This window comes from Squalius cephalus (genome assembly GCF_949319135.1).
Source record: "Squalius cephalus genome assembly, chromosome: 11".
In the NCBI taxonomy this organism is placed as follows: domain Eukaryota; kingdom Metazoa; phylum Chordata; class Actinopteri; order Cypriniformes; family Leuciscidae; genus Squalius; species Squalius cephalus.
Window position 1 is genome coordinate 15,649,662 of NC_137132.1, and position 25,034 is coordinate 15,674,695.

Below are 25,034 nucleotides of genomic sequence, written 5' to 3' on the forward strand. Positions count from 1 at the left end.
TTCAGATGCTGTCTCCCGGGACCTCTTTACAAATGTCAGCCACAGGAATTGGTCTCTGTATGTGTGGAATAAGTCTATTTCTATGGATTTTCGTCCATGAGAGGGATATTCTAGGACCATCACCTCGCATAGCAAAAGCTGTCACTGTAGATCCATTAAACGTTGTTTAACACTACAAATCATTGAGAGAAGTCGCTTACCCGCAATGTTTTACAGTGGTATTGTTTGTCGTTATCAAAATAAAAGCACTGCACTCTTGTGGTCAAAGAACTCATAGCAGAAATATGTCTGTAGGCCTAGTTGTCACTTGTCAGTTTATAACGAGCCCAAATGTTTTGGACACTTTGCAACAGTTACAAATTGAGCTTTAAATAGGCTACCAAAAAATCATAAAACGTAGGGGGAAAACAATTTGTGTGCTGTTAAAATGTACTTTAAAAAAAAAAAAAAATACATATTTAATTAAGTTAATTTACAATTCATGTGTGACAAAATCTGCATATATTTCCACCATTAAAGAGGTATCCTTCGATGTAACTGCAACGATATAACATTTTTAACCCAAATAAAGTCAAGTCTCCTTTATTTGACATTAAATTAATTAAATTAGTCTGTCAAAAATACATATTTTATTATATAAGAAAATGTTTTGTCTTCCAACGTTGGGTTTGGTGTTACAACAATGGTCGCCCCTTAAAGTCCCCATGAGAGTTTTTTTGGCTTTTATATGGTGGCCAAGAGAGCTCGACGTGCTGCAACTTAAGAAAACACATGCAGATAGAAAAACACCCGCAAATTAAGAAAACATCTTTATCAGTATCACAACACATGTGTGCTCCAAATACTCACAACACAACCAAACAGAAACGCGCTGCAAAAGTTCACAGCACAACCAAGTACGGAAACGCGCTGCAAATAGCACAGACTACAATGGAAATGTTTCCAGATGACCCCAATAAGTGATGAACCCGGCCGGGACGTGCTTACATCTCAAAGTCTACTTTATTTTATTTTTACTGTTTACCTTTAAACTGACCTTTACCGTTATCTATAAGCTAGTGTGCTCCAAAACATAGACAAAATTCGCATTTAGAAGATATAAGCAAAACTTAGTTTCTCACTTCCGCCAATATGGATCAATGATTTTGATGACATCACTCTGCACTTCAGCTTCTCATCAGATTTTTGGTCCAATCAAATGCTCTCTAGAATCTAAAGCGTCCAGCCCCCAACATTATAAATAGACGCTGAATCTGCGGCTAAAATCGGTCACTTGTTGTTCACACATTTACTACAGTAAATAGTAGCCTACAGTATAGTGCACTATATAGGCCTAGGGGATAGGGAACGATTTAGAGAGTGTAAATATGCTTTCCATTGGGGCGAATGAAGTCTGCTCCAGTCCAGAGGCAGGATAGCACAGAGCGGAAAATTTCATGTGTCACTCTTCTGTGGTGTCCATGGTTTTACGCTTGTAAGATTGTCCCAGTTTTTTTAATCAAAATTTTGATATTCAGTATTTCCAAAATGCCCCGTGATCTTTAAACTTTCGTGATGGCAGCCCCCATTTTAGATAGCCTACTAATTTGTCTATGGCGTAGCCTACTGAAACATTTTTTAAATTAAAAACAAAATATTTTGTATACCAAGCATCATACCCAAAGTAGTTTTATAAAACCAAGACAGTATTTTTGAATGAAACTGCTACATGTAGGTATGTTGTTAGGCTACTGCCTTCCTTGGAAAAATGTAAAAGAAACATAATAATACTTTTAATAAATTCTGCCTCAAGTTTGCTACTCCAATTGAAGACTGACCCAAGCATACTCATGCAGCACATTGAATTACATTTTAATTACGAAATGAATAACTATGAAAAACTTCCATTTGAGTCAACTGCAGTTGCACTTCATGAACTACAGAGGGAGACAAAGACCAATTGTTGACAATAAATCACGCCCTATTTGTTCAATAACGTCATTACATATTCTATGTATATTATGTAACTGTAGAATATTTGTTCACTGTGTATGTGTGATTATATAGCCCGGCTAGGCAAATACTTTAAACATGATCAGTACTATAAGACAAAGTTCTCAATTTTCAAGTAATGCATTATCCTAAAAAAAAAAGTCATATTTTTACACTATACATGTGATTTGTTAGTGCACCTGTGACATAGCCTGAGAAGTGTGATTATCTATGGTTTTGAAAATCTTGCATGCTTTTTTTTTTTTTTTTTTTAGAGTTTTTAATTAAAATATTTTAGAACCCAGATGCCATGTGTTAAGGCTGGGGGAGAAATGTCTAATAAGCAGTCAAGAGATTTGTTTTTAAATGCATTGCCTGGTTTAATATACATGACAAGCTTTGACAAGTGATGAGCAGCTCCTTTATAACAGGGTAGAGCAAGTGCAGTGTTTGTGCGGTGGTAAATGACCTATATAAAACAATGCAAAAGGCAAAGTTAAAAGTGAGTCAAGCCTGCACCACTGGAAATAAAATTTAAAAAAACATTTAACATACAAATCTATATATTCATAACAGCAAAAGTGGAAAAAAGGAAATACAAACACATAGTGTTATTTTAACAGCTGAATAGATTTTGTTACTACTTCCAGCTATCTGTCAACAGTCAATCTGAAATGAGTTTGTGGAATTATAAAGCAAATGTTTAAGGTATGGTATATACAGTACTGTATATCCCATCACTGCTGCTGAACAATAGCAAAAGGTTGCAATGTGGCTTCAGTACCATTGTTGACAACGCATCCAGTGGAATAATGTAATGACGCATTGATTGTTAAATCTTAATCCTGTAAACTTGCTTTAGTGCTGCAAGAATGTCTGCAATAACCAATGTAAACGCAGATGACAGCATGTGATCAGTCACACAAAGAGCATTCACCGCTGTACACAGTGTGTCCTCATTACAGCCGTTTACCTGCCACAGTTTTATTATTGATTGCAAAGTGGCAAATCTGAGTGACTCTGAAGTTCTTTTCTTAAATAAAGCACTATAAAAAAAAACAAAATACTATAATGAGATTCTTTGAATAGAAAACACTACAATAAAAACCAAGTCTAACTGGAATCCAGACTTTTCTTCATCTATTTCTATCAAAAGAGCAAGAGCAGCGTATACCAAAGAGGGCAAGGCTCACATGGGCATTCTGACGATAATGATTGACATTTGTTTAAAAAAAGTGCGTGTATAGGCAGTATGATAGCTCTTCAGCTCTGGGCTGCTGTATTTGTGTCTCTACTAAGGCAAAAGTTGAGGACAGACACAGACACATACAGATCTTCATCAGTCTGAGATTAGATGTGAGTTACTGCTGACTTCCACTGAGACAGTGGGAGATAATGGACCAGTCGAGAGTTTGTTCCACACATCACATTATCAAGACGAGAGGGATTTCATTTGGCAGGTCTCCTGGTTTCTCAAAGCAGCTTTCAGAGTGTCAGAACGATATCAGTGCCTGTTCTCCATTTTAAACCGGTTTTTAGTAAGACTGGTCAGTACCTGAAACAGAAAGCAATGTCCAGATTTGGTTAGAGTGTATATTTGTAACACAAATCCTATATATGATAATAATACTGTAGTAATACAAATTTGCAGTTGTGTTCCACATGAATAAACATCTACATTTCCATACTAATCAAATCATGTTTCTATAACATTCCATACTGTCTTCCATAGGATGTTACATAACCCCCATCAACAACAAAAAGTTGTCCTCAAATTAAAAATCACTCTGGTAACACACATTGCAGGAAGCTGCTTAGAATAAATTAACTAAATTAAAAAAAACAGTGCAAATTAAAATAAATGGATCCATGTCATTTCACAACTATCTATGCATTCTAAAATCATCGATCAAGGAGTTTACACAGAGAACAATCCCTGACCTCAGCATTCCCGCTGCTGTACTTTACCTCTTATTGAATTATGTTGAGAGATTAGCTGAGGTTAGTAATTGCTGGACAGATATGGCAGTGAACAGAGGAGTGGCATGAGCTTGAGTGGATGGGAATGGAGATCCAGTGATGTAAAGAGAGGATGTGGACAAGGAAAGAGAGAAACAGAATGTGATGGTGGAGGGGTTCTAGTCAGCTACTCGGGATGAGTGGGGAATTACTGATGACGTTTCTAAGAGAGGTAAATTCAAAAATACCGTAATGGTGTAAGACTTTTATTCCGTTACAGCAGGGCCCGGGTTTTCTTTATTTTCAGAGGGAATGGCTAAGTAGTCTGTCCTGTAGACACATGGGTACAAAAGAAAAAAGGCAAAAACTAAGAGTTGAGGGTGCACTTCTGCACCACCTTAGGTCCCTTCAGCAAAGCAGCAGTCAGGACAATTACCATCACCACATTAAAGGGATAGTTCACCCAAAAATAAAAATTACAACTTTTTATTTTCTTTACTCATCATCATGTTGCTCCAAACCTGTATGGTGTTTTTTCCCCCATGGAACTCAAAACTAAACATTTTTGAAAAATCATTATGCAGCTCTTGCACAGTAAAGTGTTAACATGTATTTTTTAGGAGCAATTTCAACCTAATCTAACCCTTAAATGTGTGAGGGAAATCTAGTGTAATCTAGGTCACTGATGTTAAATATTAAAAAATAATATATTATAATATAATATATTTAGTGCTGTCAAACCGATTAATCGCATCTAACATAAAAGTTTGTGTTTGTATAATATATGTGTGTGTTTATATACACACACACACACACACACACACACATACATACTCACACACACATATATATAAGATGGCACGTAGAGGCTTTTGCATCTGAACTCTTCATATATACACACACACACACATATATATTATTTTAACGCAAACTTTTGTGTTAGATGCTATTAATCGATTTGACAGCACTAAATACAATATAATATTTTGTCTTCAATAAAATAATTTAATGTACTGTAGATGTGTACAGTCAGATGTGTCAGTGTGCCATATAACAACAGTTCATAGTGACCAGGTGCTCCAAAAAGTACAAATAGACCCTTACAAATATAATAAAGTCATAATTTAAGTCCAAATGTAAGTTATTATTCACTAATATAATTTTTTGGCTAAACTATTCCTATAATACTCAATGACTCAATGAATATTCAATGATGTTGATGTTTGGGGATCTCCATGTTTCCTTCTGCTGGCAGAGTGAGGACAGCAAAATAAATCACATATTCATATGACTGACAAACAAATCAACAAAAAATGACGGACAACAAAGTAAACTTATGGTAAAGAAAGAGCAGGAAGAGATCAAGTGACAGTCAGAGATCAATGAGTATCAGTTTGGAATCTGATTACAAGAAGTACGCCTGATGTGCCACCACTTTTTCCCATCTGCTCTACATGACTGATGGAATTAGGTCACACTAATGCACCCTTTTAAAAGCACTTATGCACACATTACCCATATGCCTGTGTTTGTGTGTTATGGTAGTCCATCAAGTATCCAAACAACTCAATCTCCAGAATACAGCATTAAATTCATCACTAATGATTGAACTTTCAAGTTAGTCTATAATGATGAATGTCATGTCTGAGTAAGAACATGTTTTATTCAGCTGTCGAACAGGCAGTACTTACGCCTACATTTCCATTATGCTTGGAGTGGATTGAATGATGAAGTAAACTATAGAGACTGGAAGTAACATTTTGATGGACTTAAATGAACCCTTTTCTCAGAAGAAGAGACATAGGCTGCATTTACACTGCAAGTCTTAATGCACAAATCCGATCTTTTGACCATATCCGATTTTTTGGGCCCGTCTGTTTACATTCACTTTAGACAGCACTGGAATCTGATATCTGTGTTTACATTAATTCCCGCCCAAAATGATTTTCGGTGATCATTTTACTATGCACTTGGTAGACCCTTGTTTTGAATGGCTGTGCTATTAAAATTATTTATATAATTCATGTCGGGTGGTCATGATTATTTGCCAGCATAAACAAGATAACAGGTGTCATGACTCATGAATTTTTTGCAGCGCAAAATCAGACGGAACAGCTATAGTCCGGAAATAATTTTCGTTTATCTACAGCTCAGATCTAGAATTCTGAAGTGAAATAAAGTAGCCCTGTAATATATATATATTTTTAATCAATTCAAATGAATTAACCAGAGAGATAGAGAGAGAGAGAGAGCGCGCACGAGTGAGTAACCTAATAGTGAAGCTTGTTGGTTTAATTACAGCAAAGTTGTCACCTCAGTGCTGAGAAATATAATGTAGCTTTTTCAGTAGTGAAGCTGTTTTGTTTATAAAAGTCACGGGCAGAGGTTGAAATTCAGCTTCTGAATGTTCCTGTGTTCGAGCAATTTCTTTTCTTTACAAAGATAAAGTTCACCTCAATAAAAAGCTGTGAGCGAGCGCTTACAGGCACGTCTGCCTCATAATACAACATTAAAAAGCTATCTTTGTGAACGTGGTCGTCCTTGCCTTGTGGTGGCTTGGAATTCAATGGGGAATCGGATATTCGTGTTTAGACGTGGGTCGGATGTCCAGATATCGGATATGCATCTGATTTAAAACCACATTTGGAATTGGCTCAGATTGGATGTGAAAAAATCGGATCTCGTGCGGACTTTTGTGTTTACACGTGTGCAACAAATTCTGATCTGTGTCAGATGTGAGTAAAAGATCGGATTTTTTGTGCCAGTGTAAACCCAGCCTGATTGTGGCTGAATGTTATGTTTATTGATATATTTAATATATTTATTTTATATCTTAATTATAAAAGTATATATATATATATGTGGGGTGTAACGGTACTCTGTGAAAAATTGCACCACGGTTCATCTCAAATCTGACTATGCATACGCATCTATAAAATGTCTTGATACAGACAGACAAGAGTTAAGCTAATGTATGTTTCTGTCGATGGATACGTATTCTGGCTTTCCTTAAACTTTGTTTAATACCAGTGCCGTATGCTCTAATATGACTGTCATTTATGCCGTCATAACCCGGGTGTTAATAGTTTGCGAGCGCAGATGAGACCTAAACAGCACACGTTGGCTTTCTGTAAATTAAACTCATTTAAGCCTTGCAAATGAAAAAATTCAAACGCAAGAGGATGCGAAAGAGAACTCACACATGCGTGAAAAAATTTAGTCTTGCGCTTGAACGGACAAATTCACACAAAAATGTTGTCAACATGCCCTTATTGGCAAGTATCCTAGCAATTATGTGAACGTAAACAGTCGGGGGGAAAAATGACACACGTGTATCAGTTTGGATCCGTGCATTATTTCTTAAAGTGACAGCAGCCTAATATTCCTGCTGTCTGTGTTTTTAATGTCAATCAAACAACAAAAGTCAAGGAAATAATCACTGCTCTTAACTGAATAGCTTTTGTAACTTAAATAATGATTTATCTTTATTTAATTTATACAGTGACGATTGTATGCAATGTTGTTTTACATTTGGTAACTTTATTCAATTTCTGTACCTGAAAACTACTGTTAGATGCCTGAAAAACTATGTTTATTTTATTTGTATCTTTGCTCTATTGTATTTATTTGTGCTGTTGCTTGTAGTTTGATTATTTGTTCTTATTTCCTTTATTTTTATTTGACAGGACTACTTTTCCCCTGAACATAGCACATACCGAACCGTACAGAAACGGTGACCCTAAAACCGTGATAAAAACCGAACTGTGAATAATTGAAACCGTTACACCCACACACATGCATATGTTTTTGGGAACTTGTATCTTAGGTTATAGTGTTAAGTTCACATGAAAATGAAATACTCACGCAGAGTCCTGTGCCTGTTCGTCAGATCTGGAGATCTTCCTATAGCAGTAGATCATCTCCACCAGCAACCAGAATGTGAGAAACACCAGGAGCACATACATCATGATCTCGGAGTACAGCGCTGCGATGTCTTGACTCGCTAAGAAAATTAAAATATGTTATCAGATGGAATTTTGTATAATTAATTGAGCAATCAGAAGAGGCTTGCCAGACAGATACTGTGCCAATAAGGATGTTTGTGAAGAATTCAATCTCACTCTCAAGTGTACAGGGAATGAGGACAAAAGGGCAGAATGCATGATTGGGCAAATCAATGCTGTAATGCACTAGGATAGTTTTCAAAGCTATTTTATGTCACCAGGAACTATAATGGTTAGTAAAAACAAAGTGCAACTATACGTCACCTCAGAGATGAGCAGTCATGCTTTGTATCCAGGTGATACATTTGTGAGCAACTGGTTTCATATAATAATTTTAACCACTTTTTTGTGTGTGTGTGTGTGTGTTTTAATCCGTTTTTTTATTATATGAACACAAGCACAAGACTACAACAGCATGCATAGTAGGTCTGTAATCAGAAATGAATTGACTGCTGGCAAGAATTCATCTAAGTAATTTATGAAATTTGCAATTGATTTTATTTGGTAAATCAGATTTTTAAGTGAGGTAGAAATAGCTGGATACATATTTCTGTATGTCCTTTAGAAGACACATTACAGTAAATAATTCACATGCATTTGCAAACACAAAACCACACAATAATACAAACATGCTCAGATACTTCATGTCAGCTTTCCCTTGGAGGACAGTGAGACTCAAAAAACATAGAGTGACTGTGTGATCAGAGGTTCTCAGCTTCATCTTTCAGAGCAGAAGCCGACCCACATTGATCTGATTATATTCATAATGTATCCACAAACTGTTTTGCATTTAAAAAAAAAAAAATTTAAAGTTGAGAACCACTGTGTATACATAGACATTAGTGCAGCGCATGTGACATTTTAGAGAAAAAATGATTTACTTAATCTTGCATGATTGTTACAAAAAGGATGCGTTCACATTATAAAAAGTTTATTATGTATGTCTCATGCACTGCGGTGAATAGATCTTAAATGGCATGGAATGTAAAAGCAGAGTTGTACTGTAAGTTTGTGGTTCTGGAAGGCTGGTTGCAATTCAAATTATCCTCTAAACCCATCACTTAAATACAACGTTGTATATTTCTATCTGCGAACCGAGACACTCACAGATAGAGATGATGCATTGGGGTTGCATGATTAAATATAGACAAATATACATTAGGTAAAGTATATTCGATTGAAGTGAGAGGAAGTACTCTGCATTCAGCAATCTCAGGCATCCAGATAATAGCATACAAACCAGAATCTTTACATTACCCCTTACAACAGATAGAGAGGTAAGTGGTTGCTTAGATAAAGCCCTGAAAACAACTTCCTGCCTTCCAATAAGTAAGCTTAAATAACAATAAAAAAAAAGAACAGAGCACACCATTACTAGAACAACACAAACAACATGTCAGGACATCGTATTGAAGGAACGACTCTGTACTGAGCTCAGTAGTATCTGATTTTCAAGTTACAGCATGTTTGAAAATGGCTTACAGTGCAGCCATCCAAATCAAACTGTAGAGATGAGGTAATCAGATCAATTATTGCTAGACAATACTGTGATTCCAGTGTGAGAAATGTCTAGCGGTGTGTACGCTCACTTACCTTCCTTTTTCACCTCCAGATCGATTGTGGTTGTCTTGGTGGCAGAATGCTTGAATGAATCGAACTCAAAGAAGCGGGACACCTTACATTCGTATCTGCCAGTGTCATTTAAAGTGACGTTTTTGATACTAATGGAGAGGTCCTGCAGGTCCTTGCTGCCGTTCCACGTCAGACGGCCCTTCCACTGCTCTTCTACGTCCTTTGGCTCCAGCGGCTGGCGGTCATACAGATAGATCTGTATTGGAGAGATGATTATGTGTCAGATATATATTCATTTATTAAATACAACATGTATAAAAAAAGCTAAGAGGTGACCTCACCAGCATTTGTTCTTTATCTGGACTGATGTAGGTCCACTCCACTTTGGTCTCGGCAGAGATCTCCTCTCGTTTCATGCAGTAGATGCAGGTTAACTTCATGGCACGCCCTACAATGGCCTCTGAGTTGGATGGCACATCCACACACACCAGCCGGACCTCCTGCACTGCAGAAAGCACAGAGAGTATTACTGCATACACACATGCAAACTTCATAAATCTATCTGTTGGTCGATCGGTCTGTCTGTCTGTCTAGCTAGCAATCGATCCAAAGATGGAAAAGAAAGAAAGATCATATCCAACAATCTATCTTACTATCTATGCGACCCGTATCTACTAGAGAATCCCCTAAAAAAGGCCTCGTCGACATGACAGCCATCAGCACAGATCCTCAGCAGAGACCACAAGAACCAGACAGGTCCTCCGCACAGACCCTATGGTCAACTTGGGCTACATACTGGCGTGATGAATCGATCTTCAAGCAAAAGAATATTTGAATGCTACTGATCATCATGAATCATAGTCACACCGTGTTTGTTCATTGGCCAGAGGAGAACTGGCCCCCCTACCGAGCCTGGTTTCTCCCAAGGTTTTTTCCTCTCCATTCTGTCACCTGATGGAGTTTGGGTTCCTTGCCACTGTCGCTTCTGGTTTGCTTAGTTGGGGACATTTAATATTCAACAATATTATTGATCATATTGTTTTGATTGTATTGAGCCTGCTGTATGAGAAGTGAACAGAGCTGGACGATGACATTGCTGTTTTCTGCAGAACTGCTTTGTAGATGAAATGAACTAATTTAATAATTGATGATCTTTACAATGGAACTGAATCAACACTGATCTGACTTCAGGTGAACAACAGCCGAAATACATTATTTTCCTGATATCACTGTAAAGCTGCTTTGTAACTATCTATCTATCTATCTATCTATCTATCTATCTATCTATCTATCTATCTATCTATCTATCTATCTATCTATCTATCGGTCCAACTATCTATCTACCTTTCAACCACATGTAGGGCATACAATCATGCCTTAAATGGCCATTGGAGTGAAAAGTTAACACCTTTCCAAAAATGTAGCTTCAATCTGCATATACTTTATGGAGGTCAATTAAATCTGAGGCAGAGTTTTCTCAGCGGAGCACCAGAGAATGAAAAAAAAAGAGACAGAGAGAGATTATTATCCATTACAAGCTACAATTCCAGAAAGAGCTCACAGCACATTCTTCTCCCGATCAGACAAAAACATACTTTAAAGTGCACCGATTGCTGCAGACACATGTTCAGTATTGACCGCAGAGAACACCCCATTGAGCAGGGGCCGGGCCGAGGCCTCGATGATGTGAAGATTGTTCTGGAGTGTTCACTCGACTGTGAACATAACCTCTCTGCCATTGTTGAAATCGAGACCATCTTACATAACTCATTTGCCTCTAGCACAAGCTGTCAACACTGATCGTGCCTTTTCTGTTTGAAGGGTCATATGGGCCAATGGAAACACCAAATGTAGTTGTCCAGCCCACAAGCATACTGTAGATGATGTATAATAATAACTAGTTGTGACATACTTCGGCACTAGTCAAAGATTGTGAACTTGGTGGTAGATGAAATACAATTCTAAATCTATTTCAGAAATGAATATTCTGATGACACCAGACTGCCACAGTCTGTGAAGAGAGTCTGTCTGAGTCATTGACACTAATGTTACTGTTTATAGCTGAATCAATGCTATCTTTGTATGCAGGGATTGTACTTGTATTTGATATGTAAATTTGTGGCTCATAATGTTCAAGCACCTCACAAAATCTCAAACACTGTCTATACTAATGCTCTGTTGTTTAATTAACTGGTTTAAATGCTTTCTGTATCCTAGGAGATACAGTCATTTAAGAGGCTGGGGGGAGCAAGTTAATGAGAATAATTTCTGGTTAAAAAAATATTGAACAGGGTGTCCCTACAAATACTCAAGTGGATTTACAAAAACATCTTTATCTAAAAGCAATATAATAGCATGCTGTAACCACACATTGATGTCTTTTACATTTACATGGGAGATACAAACTGTAAAATAAAAAACAAATGCAATAAAACATTGGGAATAAATTTATCTTCAGAGGTCTATTTATGTTTCTGTATTGCACATATGACCACACATGTTAGAAATGGCTAACAGGACAAAACCTAGTATGCTTATTTTTAATATGATCAGTTTAATACAATTCAGTTCCTATAAATAATATAAAACTATGATAAAAACTTTTATTATCTCAAACTATTAACCTATTACTGTATCTCACTAGTATTTTCTTTCTTTCTTTTTACTTTTTAAATGATAAAAATGTGTCTGTTACAAAATACTCATTTATCGTTCGAATTAGACATTTAAAATATCAAAACACTTACCAGCAAATAGGAACAGCAATAGCAAATGCAACACAAGCCTCATGTGAGTTGCCATGCTGGGAGTTGTAATAACAGGGCGGTGTCTCAGATTGAGTCTTCCTGTTAGTACAGAGAGAAAAAAGAAAAATCGACACTGAAACTTAATTTTAAAGAGATTAAACGCCTATATATATATAAATAGAATATGGGTTTCAGCACCACGGACAGCGCCCAATCGCGCGCGATTGTCAAATACTCAATATTTACAGCAGATGTTTACATCGCTGACACAGAGAGAGGTCTATAAAGATGACACACTATGACTTTAATAATAACAAGCTGTGAATGAAACAACTCGGAGCTGAGGTTTACGGGACGGAGAGAACGTTTTTATGTTTCTCAAGAAAAAGTTTGAGGTTTCTTACCGAGATACAAACATCCGTAAACGTCTTAAGCTAGAAGCGGACGCTGCTGTTCCATGGCGACGCTCGTGAATCTAAAGACCTGTGGATCTTAATGATTCCGGTAGAAAATGCGCGCGAAGTAAAGAAATCCAGCGCCTCCAAAACGAGCTGCTTCAGAAGATGTCAGTACGAGAGAAGGATTGCTGATTCCTTGTGTTTCCTTTTGCATCCACATGAGCAGTACAGATGCTCCATCGTCAAACCACCCCAGCTGTAGAATAAGAGACGCCTGTCTTTGTTTTCTTACTAAGTAGCCACTTACTCATGACAGACATGCTCAGTGCGCATGCGCCGCTTGATCCACTTTCAAACTGGCTTCGTTGCTTAGCAGTGAATTGCAAAAGTCTTTTAAAACAACAACAAAAAAACTTGTTTCGCTGATAAAAAAAAAAAAATACTTTGAAGGTAATTTTTCATAAAATTTAAGCTGAAATTGTCACGTATTTGAAGTGTTATAATAATTTTATAATATTTTTCACCATTCTTATTTACATTACATACATTTAAACCAAACAATGGTTTCATATTTTTGCATGTTAGCTCTAGTTTAAATTGTTGTCATTCATAGACTAATTGTTTTATGGTTTAATTGAGCTATAAAGACACTATAGAAATGATGAAACAAATATTATTGGATTATTTTTACTTACTTACTTGGCGCTTTTTATTATATTGTGAAATTTACTAGCAATTTCTAAGTGAAACTGTTTCTACACCAATTTGTTTCCAGTGTAATAGAGTGTTTAATAGCAAGTTTCAATGTGACAACTTACCCCATGCAGTGTGACATGTATTTCCTCACTATTTTTAGTTAGTTATTTTTAGATTTTTTTTATTTTAATATCTTAAGGTGTCAGTGCCATTGTTTTGTCTCAAGATGCACACCAGTAACATTTTTTTCTAAGACACATTTATAAAAGCTACTTAAATGTCCTAATTAAACTAAGGCCTAATCCTGGCTTAATGTAAACCCTGTCTGTGAAACCAGGCCATAGTGTTCAATTAACTGTATAAATGTTCTAGGCAATATCAGTGGACATGTTCAGTATCTTCTTCATAGCCAAAACCATGTCTAGTACACAAAAATGGACCTTCAAGAATGAACCTAGATTGTTCTATTCAAGGCCCGATGCGATGCCTAATGTGTGAATTGTTCATACGTGGCAGTGGAGTCCTCATGCGCAACAGAACGTGACAGATGTGAAGCCGAAGCTTCGTCAGAGCCCACACATTTAACACACATCAGTGAGTTGTACACCAGCATCCATCGTTCAGTCATCAGCTCCTGTCTTCTCTCCCCTCATAAACAACATCCATCAACCCCAGTGAGAACAGCACACCATGAGCTGTATGCATCTGGAGGCTTCTATTGTATTCGCTCGAGAACTGCATTTCATCTTTCAAACCCACACACTGGTCCTACTTAACCTACGCGTGGTCGGGGAAGCGGCATCAGTGCAATTACTGCAATTATTATACGCATACCGAATCTATAACCTTTCCAGCTTTCAGTCATCACATGGATGACGAGTGCTGAAGAAACTGACAAATGCAAAATGGCATTTTGAGCTGAAATGTGCCTTATTGAAATAGCGCACAAAATCAAAACACTTTGTTTTGGCTATTGACTCTATGGCTATTAAGTTAAAACACTTTCAGTCACATGACCGACAGCACATATATATATATAGGTCAAACGCTTGATGAAAAACTTCTGAGAATGAGGATAAACGCGTTTCCTGCACTCCAGTAATCCATACAGTCTGAAATGCATATGCAAATGCTACATGTTTATGCTCATGACGGCTTAGCCATCAGTGTACATTTATGCCCATCTTGCTTTTCTATACACAAAAAGGACTTGTTACGGTACCGTCGGGAAGGATATTTGTTGGGATTAGATCCATGTTTGAATATTAACACAAATATAAGAAATGTGTCTAATCTTACAATTAGAATGTCGACGATTTAATCTGGACAAAGTAGTAATGTATGGGAACCCAGTGAAGCTTAGTGCAAAGGTCAGAGTTAAGGATTACAGATTTCATCATTGGGATTATGGCTGCTTTATTATGTTCATCTCAGAGGAAGACAAAGAGCACATGATTCACAGTCCTAGACCTACACAACAAACGGTCTGATTGTGTGTTTCCACCAGTCGTGCCAAATGCTTTCCAATCTATTCGGACAAACAGGAAATGAATTGTGGAAGGGATTGAAACGGATCTCTCTTAGGGTGGTGTGTCTGTACAGAGCTCTAATACAATGGCAGGACTGCATTGCTTAAAGAGGGAGATATTGCCAGCGGGCTTGGTCTCAGCACAGGCTAAAAATGGCAGGCCTGGTGGTTGCTATACCCACGATACTGGGAAACCATGGCAACAGCAACGCAAAACGACAGCATGGAGAGAGCAGGCCAGTGTAATGCTTGCATCCAGCAGTGGAGGATAAAACCCTGTGTGTCTGATTATTAGCTTCAGTAAATTAATAGTTTACACTATAGATAAATAAATAATAATATAATATAATATTATTATATAGTTATATAAATATAATAAAACAAAATATATATTTGAAAATGTTTTAAACACAAAGTCCAAAAGTTTGAAACCACATTTTAACACAGAATGGCGCCTATAACCAATGCCATCATTATGTGTTGGAACAATTAGGTTGCGAAGGTCTTGAGACAGCTCTTTGCTTTTACCCATCATGAGATGTGTCTTGTGTGACACCTTGGCAATGAGACCTTTTTGTAGGCCATCCGTTGGGACTGAACCAGCTGTTATTAATTTGCACGGACAGGGGGCTGGATTGCTTTTTAATTACTAATAGTTTTAAGCTGTTGTCTTGGCTTTCCATGCCTTTTTGCACCTCCCTTTCTTCATGTGTTCAATACTTTTTCCCTGTGTCATTTCACATTATTACACACAACTTAATTTCTGAGCTTATTTGTTTTGGTTTCTTTGTATGTACTGATTCCTTGGGTTGTTATCAACATCATGTGACAATTTCATGTCAATAGCACCTTTGGAAATATATTTACTGAGAAAAATGGTGACGTGTTCAATACTTATTTCCCCCACTGTATATGTGTATATATACATACACAATATATAATCTGAGAACATCTGGGTTTCAAAAAATTAAAACTGGAAATAAGAAAAATGGGAGGATTTTTAAACAATAAAACGTAATTCAACTTTTAAAATGTGTGATTAAAATTGTGATTAAACTGAAATGATTAAGAATATCATTTGTAATTAATAAATTATATTAAATTTGAATAATAATAATAAAAATGCAAAATAGACATTTTCACTAATGGTCCATTTGAGTTCATTTAAGTTCGCCTTGTAGATGGAAAAAAAAACCCTGTTGTTTGAAGCTCATAATGGGAGTAGATCAATCCCAGGACAGAGCATCATGACCTGCATGATTCTCAGAAACGCTCTGCATGCTGAGTAGGTCAAGAAACAAAGAGGCCATTCTGTCAGTCTGCATAAATTGAAAGGCACAGCAGTCTCATTGTTTGCTGCTGAAGTGTTTAGCAATAAAATGATGTTTTTTTCAGCAGTTTAAGAAGTTCAAGTTCCTGACAAAGACGACGTCTCATCCTAACTGTGCAACTGTGCAACTCCTATTATGACATCTTCACTAGGTTTATGCTTTCAGGTTTAAATGCTATCAAAAACTGGTATATTGTAAATTATTTCCAACAGGTCACATCCTACATTTACATCCTACTCCATTTCTGTTTGAAACCATCATGAGGAAACACTCCAGCTTTTACCACCTACTTCTGAACCTCCTCTCAATACAAACCTACAAAATATTTTTTTTTTCTGACCTTCTCCCATCAATCTCACTCACCTCATCAATCCATTCTTGACCAATGATGAATCAGATTTGAACACAAACCCCACAGATATTAGTAACCACCAGCAGCAGCTCTCCTTTTCATCTGCAATGTGCTATACCAACATTTTTTGTGATTATTTTGTATCTATCTGAAGTTGTCACACTTTAGTTGATAGCCATCTTTATGCTCTGTTATGTTTGAGGCAGTACAGAGCAATTTCTATAATGATGCACACAAAACAAATGACCAGGTCTCAAGAGACTTTATACATATGGCATGGAGAGCTCGCATTTATCACTGAATAACAACGAGGAGCAAGATAACACAAGCAATTCTCACACATCACTGGACTCAAGAAGAGAAATTACTGTCTAGCACTATACCATGTGCTACATTACAAAACCATTAAAATTAAATCCCTCAGCTCAAAAGTATCTCCGGCCCCCTATTATCTGGTATAGATAATATTATCTATTATCTGATAGACTTTCAGGTTTACTTACATTCATTTAAATTTACTTTATTGGGAGGTCTATAGAGTGGAACAGTGCCCGCCCCTTTTTCAGTGGCACTGGTTCCGGGAATATTTTTCTTTCCATTAATTTTTTTCATAAGGATTTAAAAAAAAAAAGGAGTTATAAGCCATGAACCAAGCCAATCAGCTACGAGGTCAATCACAACACTACACATTTTGATTTGAAGCAAAACTGTTTTTGAAAATCATACAAAAAGGTACAAGACTGTGTACTTAACGGCTTTAGTGAGGAAAAGAACTACAATCCCATGAAACATTGCGAACAGCATAATCAAATTTTAAAAAGATATAAAAATTATGAATTATTATATAATTATAAAAAATATAAAACTACTAATTTAGAAATGTTGATTTTATATATAAAAACAATATATTTTAAGTTTATTGTAAAACATGCATATAAATATAAACATTTAAGTCAGTATCTCAAGCCCCCCACACCCCCCACACCCCAACCCCAGCAAACACATTTACGTTGTGGCAACGTCTGTGGCACGTTGCATTTCTGCTATGGCAACGTCACCGTCTACGTGCTGGCAACATTGTAACAACGTAGAATTGTAAGACGAGACAGGGCTGTAGCAACATTGTTGCGCAACGTTCAGCCCGTTCTGACAACTTTTTTTTAATGCTAGATATTGGGCCTATAGGCTATAGACATCCCCCATTAGCATTTTTTGAATTAGTCAGATGTTTGATAATTATATACTTTTTAAATATATAAAACATGAAACTTTATTGTTTATCCTTATTATTATTTAAAGGATTAGTTCACCCCAAAATGAAAATTTCCCCAATGCCATCCAAGATATCCATGTCTTTCTTTCCCCAGTGGGAGAGAAATTATGTTTTTTGAGGAAAACAATTCTGGATTTTTCCGCTAACAATGGACTTTATTGGTTACCATCGTTTTTAAGTCCAAATCAATGCAGTTTCAAAAGTCTTTGAAGTGTTTAAACGGACTGGACGCGATCACAGCTGAAGAAGAGGTTGTTATATAGCGAAACGATAGGTCATTTTCAAAAAAATAATGATAATTTATAGACTTTTTACCTTCAATAGTTCGGATTGATCAACAAACGGACAGGGAACTACGTCATCACGTTGAAAGGTCACGCCGGCGCCGGCAATACTATTTGAACTACTATTCGATAAAGTCCATTGTAAGAGGAAAAATCCAGAAATGTTTTCCTCAAAAAAACAATTTCTCTCCCACTGAGGAAAGAAAGACATGGAGCCGATATCTTGGATGGCATTGGGGTGAGTAAATTATTAGGAAATTTTCATTTTGGGGTGAACTAATCCTTTAATGGGTCTATCAGTAAATTAGCCTAATTAAGTTATAATCAACACCAGCAAGTGTACACTTTGAAGAGTAAAAATGACAGAAGGTCCAAAAGGTCATACATTTGTGAAAAAAAAAAAAAAAAAAAATTAAACCAATATACACATTTCTTTTAAGTGTAATAAATAACATAAAAAGCAAAGATCAAAACATTTAATGAACAAAACCGGGTTCTGTACATGGCAGACAGGGGGATAAAGGTCGGTTACCGGAATCAGTCCAGGAAACATCAACAAATCTAGAGGAGCAAAGAAACTAACGAGACTAAATATCAGACAAATCAAATGAAAAACTAAACAGTGCGAGCGAGGCTACATTAGTCACATTAGAAAATGAAGTTGGTTGTGTTTGAATAATCACGTGAGTAGCTGAGGTAAATTAAACGCAATGCTCACGTATCCTTGCTTGATGAAGAATGAGACAACACAATGAGCCCAACGGGCGGTTGAAATTTAAAAGGCTGATTTTCGCGCTTCATGACAGTGACGAGTAAGGTAACGTTATATCTCGTCCAGTGGTTGTCCAGACACCCTAGGCACAACCTTAAAGGAACACTTCAACTTTTTGGGATTTTAGCTTATTCACTGTATCCCCCAGAGTTAGATAAGTCCATACATACCTTTTTTATCTCCGTGCGTGCTGTCTGTTTGATGCAGCCACCGCTAGCCTAGCTTAGCACAAAGACTGGATGTAAATGGCCACCAGCTAGCATACTAATCCCAATAAGTGACAAAATAATGCCAACATTTTCCTATTTACATGTTGTGATTTGTATAGTCACAATAACAAGGTCATATGAGAGACAGCCATTTTTTAAACGTTTAAATACTGGGAACTATTTACTCAGAAGGCGAAGCACTACTTGGGCGGAGTGATTACCGCAGCACCCGAGAAGCGCCATTCCGTCAACAAAACCAACGTGACTAACTAGCTAGTAGCGAAAGTGATTCGTGATCATGGCTGACTTTGAGGAATTGTCAGAGGATTTTTATTTGGTATCAAACCAAGATCCAGAACCATATCGTTTTGAGCCAGAATACACAGACGAGGAGTTACAAACTTTGGAAGCTGATAGACAAGATGCCGAACAGACTGAGGTCGAGGGGAGAACGGGAGTAGCCTACTATTTCACAAACAAGGTCACTGTTTCTCAAAAATGAAAACTGCGATAGAGCGCGTTTGTGACAACACAATACTAACATTACAGGGGATACATGGAGCCCGGGAACAACTGTTATAGTAGTGAGCACCCTATTCATGTAATAGTGTCACTAAGGTTACAATACATCTAGCTAATGGCACTGTAACAGTAGGCTAGTCATCTAAAAACATAACGGAACACTTGCCGCAGGTGATCCACTTTGTCCTGTCTTTACTATCGATGGGATGGCCGTATCCTTCAGCACACGTTTCATGGTCCGTATGGCAAATTCCATTTTTTCAAAATAATCGTCCTCAGTGAAATGTTCTGAGCAAACGCGATAGTCCTTGATGATGTCTACAGGTGTGTTTGGAGGTGTTTTTGGTTGGAATTCTATGAAACGTCATGGTATTACCTGGTCTCCCCTATTTATTGTCGCAGCTCTTTACAATACAGCGAATTGTACAGCGACCCATGATTGTAAACTTTGCATTTACTATCTCAGTGTTTCCTCTATGTTGATTAGTTAATGGCGGCCCGCCACGGCAAAATTTTTGCCGCCACGGTAACGTTAGGGCTCTACAGTGCGACCATTTCACTCGCATTTGCGCCTAAATATGTCTGTGTGCGATCATGAAAAGATATTTAGGCGCACTTGTGCGACTGACCCGATCGAAGATTTTTTTTTGGCAGCCGCCAAAGCGGTTTTTTCGTCCCGCCAAAGTCTTATTTGACCGGTGTGTAATGTAGATAAACTGCTGCGCTTGTGACAGCTGGGCGCATGTTTAAAAGAACGAGAGAGCGAGAGCGAGAGCGCGCGCCCTCTGGTCGCGTGCGCGCGAGCACTCTCTTTGCGAAGCAAGGTTCCACGTTTTAATGAATGGTTAAACGACTGATCTTTCCAACACTGAACTCACGAGACGTCTGAATCGGTGTATAACAGATCGGTAACACTTTACAATAAGGTTCCATTTATTAAACTCTAGTTATAACTACATTAGTTAACATTAACTTTTAATAAACTGCACTTCTACAGAATGTATTAATCTTTGCTAATGTTCATTTCAACATTTAATAGCCTACATTATTGAAATCAAAAGTTGTATTTGTTAACATTTAGTTAATGCACTGTGAACTAACATGAACAAACAATAAACAGCTGTATTTTTATTAAGAATAATAAAGATGAATACATTCAGTAACATGTATTGCTCATGGTTCATGTTAGTAATAAACTAATGTTAAATCAAACCATATTGTAAAGTGTTTCAAAAAAATCATTTACAGAACAAATAAGAACGTAAGGTGTGCTTACCCCCTTTAGTACAGCCTATATGGTTAGCAAGATTTAGCCTTAATAAACTACAGCATTTACAACTGAATGGTAGCCTATTCAATTGTAGATGGTAGAAAATAAGACTATTAGTTAAAATAAACTTTTTAATGCTACTTTTTCTCCCTGCTTTTTTATATTGATATGATTATATACCAAAATAATCTATAAAAGAAGGATTTTATCTTACAAAGCTATGAAATCCAGAGGTAAAATCACAGCTTTTTTTTTTTTTTTTTTTAAAGTGTTGGCCACCGAAGACCATTTTTGACCCAGGTAAAACCCTGCAGGGCCAACAATGTTTGTGTGCGGACATTCACACTTAAAGCAAGAATCGCTAGTGAGGCACGAAATGTATGAATTTAGGGTTTTTTTTTTTTTTTATGCAATTTATTTATGACAGCCAGTGTAATTGTTTTTCTAAAACTGAAAATATTTAATGTTCATAAGGTAAACTTTTGTCACACAATGTGGCACAGTAATATTGTGCCGTTAAAGGAAAAAAAACACAAGTGCTCCTAATAAAACAAGTTACCATAAAGCCCGGGCTGTACGAAAGCCGTCTATCAGCAGTGATTGTTAAAGTGCATGTCGGAGAATCGCGCGGTTGTTCGGACAGACCTGCCCCCACTGCTAAAAAAAATCCTAAAGGAAACACTGCTATCTAGTAATTGCTGACTCTATTACTCCAACTGTGAGCGAACTCTCTGCTCCTCACCACGGCGCTTCTCGGGTGCTGCGCTAATCACTCCGCCCAAGTAGCAGTGCTTCGCCTTCTGAGAAAATAGTTCCCAGTATTTAAACGTTTAAAAAATGGCTGTCTCATATGACCTTGTTATTTGTACACACTGTGACTATACAAATCACAACATGTAAATAGGAAAATGTTGGCGTTATTTTGTCACTTATTGGGATTAGTATGCTAGCTGAAGCCATTTACATCCAGTCTTTGTGCTAAGCTAGGCTAGCGGTGGGTGCGTCAAACAGACTACAGCATGCACAGAGATGAAAAAGGTATACGGACTTATCTAACTCTGGGGGATACGGTGAATAAGCTAAAGTCCCAAAAAGCCGAAGTGTTCCTTTAATCAATGGCCCTGAACGGTGGTTTAATGTCAACATTGTGTCAACGCTGTAACAATCTTCACCACACAACGTAGTTATAGCAACCTTTTGGCCATGTTGTTAAAACGTTGTTATAAGGTTGGGTATGTTGTGCCATCGTACTGTGTTTGCTTGGTATTCACCCATAACTCTGATGCTTAAACGTTCATTAAGAAACATGAATCGAGCAGTTTAATCCAATAAGAGACACAATTGCTTTAATGATGAGCAGATTTAATTTAGACTAAATTCTACATTTGGTCACGGAAGCAATTTAAATGTAATAAATAAGGTAGAACAGTGCTGCTGTAACAGCGGTCATCAACTGATTTAATTGCTTGCTCAGCACACGCAATTGCGTGGTGGTTAAAAACATAGATATCATATAATAAAGGCTAGATGTCTTAAGGCGGAGTCACTTCCGGCATCACCGGCGGCCATCTTGCCACAGGGAAGCTGTGAATTAAGGTGAGTGATCAGCACGCACACAAATCCTCTTATCTCGCTGAAATCTTGACGGATTTACAAACGGTTTGGTTTGTTACAAACGTTATTAACGTGGCTATAATTCTTTCATATGGAAGTCCATTGTTATAATTATTCATATGTATGCAGTGTCATAACTACATCTCTGACGTTTATAACAAACCAAACCGTTTGAAAATCGGTAGAAAATTGAGCAAGTTATGGTTATTTAAAAGTACATGCACCATGTTACGAGTGAGCGACCACCCTGTGGTACGATGGCCGCCGTGTGCGGACGTCGACCTCCATTGGCCAGCAGCGCGGACGAGACATCTAGCCTTTATTATATCGTTAGCCTCATAGCATAATTGCCTAAGTCATTTTTTGTTTCTTCTTGTTTTCCAAAGACATTGAAATATGACTTAGGCAATTATGCTATGAGGCTATGATACCGGTATCTATGGTTAAAAACGCTACTGATATGATGGCGTCATTATATAGATCAGTGAGATCGACTCTACGTCATTCGCAGCGCTTATTGGAAGTGGGCGGGGCTAAAGAGTTATTTTGGCGCGTGTTGTTTTTTCGACTCTGAGTGGTGTAATTTTCTGTACAGCATCATGGGTAATGTAATAATAATAAAAAAGAAATAAAAAAAGCTGAAATAATGCAAGTTGATGGGTTAAGTAGAAGAAAATACCATGGATTAACAACATGGCAGCTCATAGTAGGTCTGTCTTTAAAGTCTTGTAAGTGATGGTTCAAAATCAATTTCTTTATGGAGAATATGAAATATGCTTTTACTTCCAGAACACTACTGCTGGCACTCTATAAAAAAGTCAAATATGGCAGCCTATGAAATGACATTCTATGACATTCTATGAAATAATTGCTTTGTTTTCTGAAGTTTAATTTGATCAGTCTAGCTTTACAGTAGAAATATTATCTAAAGGTTATTCTAAGAAATAAGCTTGAGAAAAGTACCTAACCTATTTCATATAGTTCATTTGTTTATATTTCTCTATTAGTTTTGATGTAGACAGATGTCATACATGCAGTTTAGCCTACTAAGAGGCATTACCAACAGATCTTTCTAGAAGATCGAATATCTACAAATGGAGATTTATATGCCATTGTAGGAATAATAAATGACAACACTTACCGCAGGATGGTCACTTAATGGACATATCAGTGGATCTTCAGCCCTATAACAGAGGACAATATTACTGCCAGTAAAACAGTGGTTTCCATAATAAGCTACACTGCACAGTGGACTCGAGATCTGACTATGAGTTCATTACTCAAGTAGAGTGCTCTCAGGTATTGCAGCTGTCCATTTAATGAAGAGAGCCAGGACAGAAATAGGCATGATCACAGCTACCTCCTCCAGAAATACAGCATGAAGACCTGTTCATTAATAATGTATATTAAACAAACAGAGCAAAAGCAATTATATTTGCATTTCCTGCTTGCCAAGCAGCAAAAGAATAGTATTAAAGTTTTTGTTATAGTTATTAAGGTTAACCCCAAAAGATTGATATGCACAAAATAACAACAGCAATCACAAAAACACTGACAATTATAGTTATTGTCACTACAATAATAATAATAATTATGATAACAATTACCATTATTATTGTTTTTGCTGATATTAGTTGTAGTGATAAGTGATGTTGTTGCTACCACTACAACTAATATTAATATAAAAAACAATTACTACCCCAATTCCAGAAAAGTTTTACAAAATGTCCCAACTTTTCTGGATTTGGGGTTGTGCTATAATTATTATTATACTGCAAAAAAATTATATACTGATCTAATATATTGTAGCAGTGTCAATAGAGGATTTAAAAACTTTAAATGCTAAGTTTCTCAAAAGTATAAAGTTTAACACTAAAAATGAATGGCCCATCTTGGAATAAATGTAAACATCTACAAAATAAGGTTTGAATGTGCGAATAAGTTGTATGAGGGCCTTGCAATCACTGTATCTACTTCAGCGGCAGTACACTGAGGCTGACAGGTATGTGAAGTGGAAAGTCTGCTCTGGATGCCACGTGGGATACACTGTTTGTTTAATCTAAGTGATAAAGGCAGACGGCAAACAGCCAATGGAAGTTTCTTGAGCGTATCAGCTCAAGGACAGAGAGTTGTAACACCGATAGAGCGTGATGATAGCTGCTGCTTTCCCTTCCCAATCTGTTCACAGTCTGTTCCCCCCAGAGGAATAGAGTTTAGCCCGGCTCAGAGCATGAGCACGCATGAACTGTTAGATTACTGACTGGAAAAGCAGAGATAAAGCACGTCACATAAATTACTGCTCAGAAGAGAGTGTTTAATTAGTAACATTTTACATGTTTCTTGAGCTGACTCTTAAGAAATGGGAAACTTTTTAGCATAAATGTACTGAAACAAGACTTGGGTTTCATTTAGATTTCGATTTTATTTAGGGCTAACAATCATGTTAAAAAATTAAGATAAACAATTTAAAAACACCTAAACTTACGTAAAGTCAGTAAGATAAAGAAATTAATACTTTTATTCAGCAAGGAT

The 25,034-nt window shown here is 36.9% G+C and overlaps 1 protein-coding gene across 8 annotated transcripts; it reads right to left on the reverse strand.

Annotated features, from left to right (window-relative positions):
- Nucleotides 1-614: 614 nt before the first annotated feature.
- Nucleotides 615-23,823, reverse strand: scn3b (sodium channel, voltage-gated, type III, beta). Of its 8 annotated transcripts, XR_013822665.1 has the most exons (8): nucleotides 12,658-12,998; nucleotides 12,254-12,352; nucleotides 9,848-10,011; nucleotides 9,528-9,762; nucleotides 7,795-7,933; nucleotides 4,179-4,260; nucleotides 3,487-3,526; nucleotides 615-3,454 (listed from the first exon to the last, which is right to left on the reverse strand). XR_013822665.1 is itself a non-coding variant. In XM_079885123.1 (7 exons), the coding sequence occupies exons 2-6, from the start codon at nucleotides 12,306-12,308 to the stop codon at nucleotides 4,197-4,199; spliced, it is 657 nt and encodes a 218-aa protein (XP_079741249.1). In that variant the 5' UTR covers nucleotides 12,309-12,352; nucleotides 23,644-23,823; the 3' UTR covers nucleotides 615-3,526; nucleotides 4,179-4,196. The 8 variants fall into 8 exon arrangements, 7 of the variants coding, with proteins under 7 accessions (XP_079741249.1, XP_079741250.1, XP_079741252.1 ...); XM_079885123.1 differs by lacking the exon at nucleotides 12,658-12,998 and adding an exon at nucleotides 23,644-23,823 and having other exon boundaries at nucleotides 615-3,526; XM_079885124.1 differs by lacking the exon at nucleotides 12,658-12,998 and adding an exon at nucleotides 18,147-18,164 and having other exon boundaries at nucleotides 615-3,526.
- Nucleotides 23,824-25,034: the final 1,211 nt, after the last annotated feature.